The sequence below is a fragment of the Augochlora pura genome, unplaced genomic scaffold, assembly GCF_028453695.1.
Source record: "Augochlora pura isolate Apur16 unplaced genomic scaffold, APUR_v2.2.1 APUR_unplaced_3697, whole genome shotgun sequence".
NCBI lineage: Eukaryota > Metazoa > Arthropoda > Insecta > Hymenoptera > Halictidae > Augochlora > Augochlora pura.
The window spans coordinates 1-2,240 of NW_027583979.1; the positions used below are offsets into that span (position 1 = coordinate 1).

Genomic DNA, 2,240 nt, shown 5'->3' on the forward strand with positions numbered 1-2,240 from the left:
GTAAGATACCATAGAAATACACCGTGTCCCGAAAATGTTATATCTCTGTACGAAGAGCACACTTTCATAACGAACGTTAACGCCGATGCAGTATTGTAGAAAAAATTGTCCTTATCAGTTTATATAACTGCAGTGTTTATTACTCAATAATGTTACTTGTATTGCTGAAGGTGACATTAAAATCATAATTTATATAAGTGGGTTTGTTTTGAATGGTGGCAGTCTTTAAAAATATGCAAGACAGTTAAACAAAAAATAATGCGATTAAATTCTTTTTTTAGTTTTCATGTTACGAGTCAGGCAGGCTCGATAAAGCCTTAAACGAAGACTTGATAATAGAGAAAAATATTAATCAATTCGTTATTGCAATTTTTTACTACGTTTAAATCACCGTGTATGGAAAAACACGTCTTCTATTTTTACAACTCGGAGTTTCATTCGTCGGTCATCATTGAATAATCTACCAGCAATTTTCGAACGAATGATACGATCCGGTTTGTTATTTCAAACAAGATATATGAAAACAATAAAATAACTCATAACAGACATTGAGAGTTACATGTTCTCACTTTTTACAAATTCACTTCTTCAATATCGACTGCATCCGTAACATTTCCTCGGAGTTTCCATTCTTCGGCCATCATCAAATATTGTATTAGCAACTTTTAAATACAAGTTTTGCAAATTATAATTTCACATTTGCTTAATATTGTAGCAACTACTCAGATGTCTGTGATATAGAATTCCCAACAATTTTTATTCAATCGTGCGACGAATTTTACCGCAATGACGGTTATACACGACAAAGTATATATCCCGTGAGCAGACTTTATTGGAACATTATTAGAACAACATCACTAAGGGAAGAAATGATCGCAGGATATTGGAACAATATTGGAACGATGTCACTAAGGGAAAATATGTTCTCGGTTTTTCTTTCACAGGAGGGAATAAACAGTAGAAGCAAACAACGATACAGAATGAGTTATAAATTTTTAACGTTAAATGCTTCCTCTCGAGTCTTACAGAAATCGATCGATTTCAAAAGAAAGCTTGTAATGCGACATAAGTGTAATTCCTTTGACTTAAATTGGTAAACGGAAAGGAAACAGCATAAATGAAATATACAAAACCGAGGTGAAATCGAACGCTGCTGCGACGTTTTCGCGCAGACGTTCTTTAACATTGTTCACGATGGACTTGCTTCGAAAGAATTTCAGTTCTTATAGTGTGCTCTTATCGTGTACTGGACTTTGGCCATATGATCAATCTGTAATAACCACGATTGGCAGAGTAACTTATACCTTTCTTAACCTGTCAATTATAGGGATTCAGGTATGCAACCTTTTACCAGTGATATAAGTGAAAACACATTTAAATGATTGTAACCCTTAGAGCGTATATGATATATACGTTGCTCTGTTTATTAGAACCAAAACGTACAAATCTGGAGTAAATTAAAATTTCTTGGTCAGCAAGTATTAGTCAACTTTATATTGATATTCGATTTGTGTAATTATGTAAAGGACCGAACTGCTTGATGGCGTGACAAAAAATACTATTCCCTAAAAGATTTTAAATTGCTAAATGTAAATTAAATATTTTTTAGCTATCAACGATAAGATCAGTAGAAGCAACGTCATATAATATTGTTACTGCATTATCGTACAGTGCTCCGGTATTCTTATGTCTCTTGCGATACCTTAGTTTTGTGGTCAACTTTTCAACAGTAAGTTCTAAAACGCGTTAGTTTCTTCTTCTTCCAATTTTCACAATTATAATATTGTTTTTCCATGCGGCTTTAGGTAAAATCTGTGTATGAAAATTATGAAAACGATTTTAACAGATTTAATGATCCTATCGAACAGGATATGCTAAAGAGACACATGGAAAGGGGGAGGCGAATAACCCTCATATATATAGGTATCACTCCGTGATTTCTACAATATGTCACCTATAGTTCTGTCGACAGTGAAAAGTAAAATGTTACGGATGTGATATATCTTCGACTATTGAACGTCCAATTCTTGACATAAGTGGCAAAAGTTTCTCTGTACCTTTGCATTGCCGCATCTTGTAATTGATATGCAATAAATTCTCCTCAATTAGTGCTCACCTTGAGCCTTGCGGCTCGTTCTTATAGTCGAGGATTGCCAGAAACCATAAATGCGAGCCTCGAGGCTTGAGTAATCGTTACTTCTCTTCCGAATTTGTCCACTTTTGTTTACAAGGTGGCGGAC

The 2,240-nt window shown here is 34.4% G+C and overlaps 1 protein-coding gene across 1 annotated transcript; it reads left to right on the forward strand.

The window, feature by feature from the left end:
- Positions 1-28: 28 nt before the first annotated feature.
- On the forward strand, positions 29-2,234 carry LOC144477785 (uncharacterized). The gene is made up of 3 exons (XM_078195522.1): positions 29-1,335; positions 1,610-1,729; positions 1,806-2,234. Exons 1-3 carry the CDS (start codon positions 1,195-1,197, stop codon positions 1,935-1,937), a joined length of 393 nt encoding a protein of 130 aa, XP_078051648.1. The 5' UTR covers positions 29-1,194; the 3' UTR covers positions 1,938-2,234.
- Positions 2,235-2,240: the final 6 nt, after the last annotated feature.

Coding starts and splice junctions, on each gene's coding strand:
- LOC144477785 (XM_078195522.1), top strand. CDS start 1,195: ATGGACTTGCTTCGAAAGAATTTCAGTTCTTATAGTGTGCTCTTATCG. Junction 1,336..1,609: donor TGTCAATTATAGGGATTCAG/GTATGCAACCTT, acceptor AATATTTTTTAG/CTATCAACGATAAGATCAGT. Junction 1,730..1,805: donor TTGTGGTCAACTTTTCAACA/GTAAGTTCTAAA, acceptor ATGCGGCTTTAG/GTAAAATCTGTGTATGAAAA.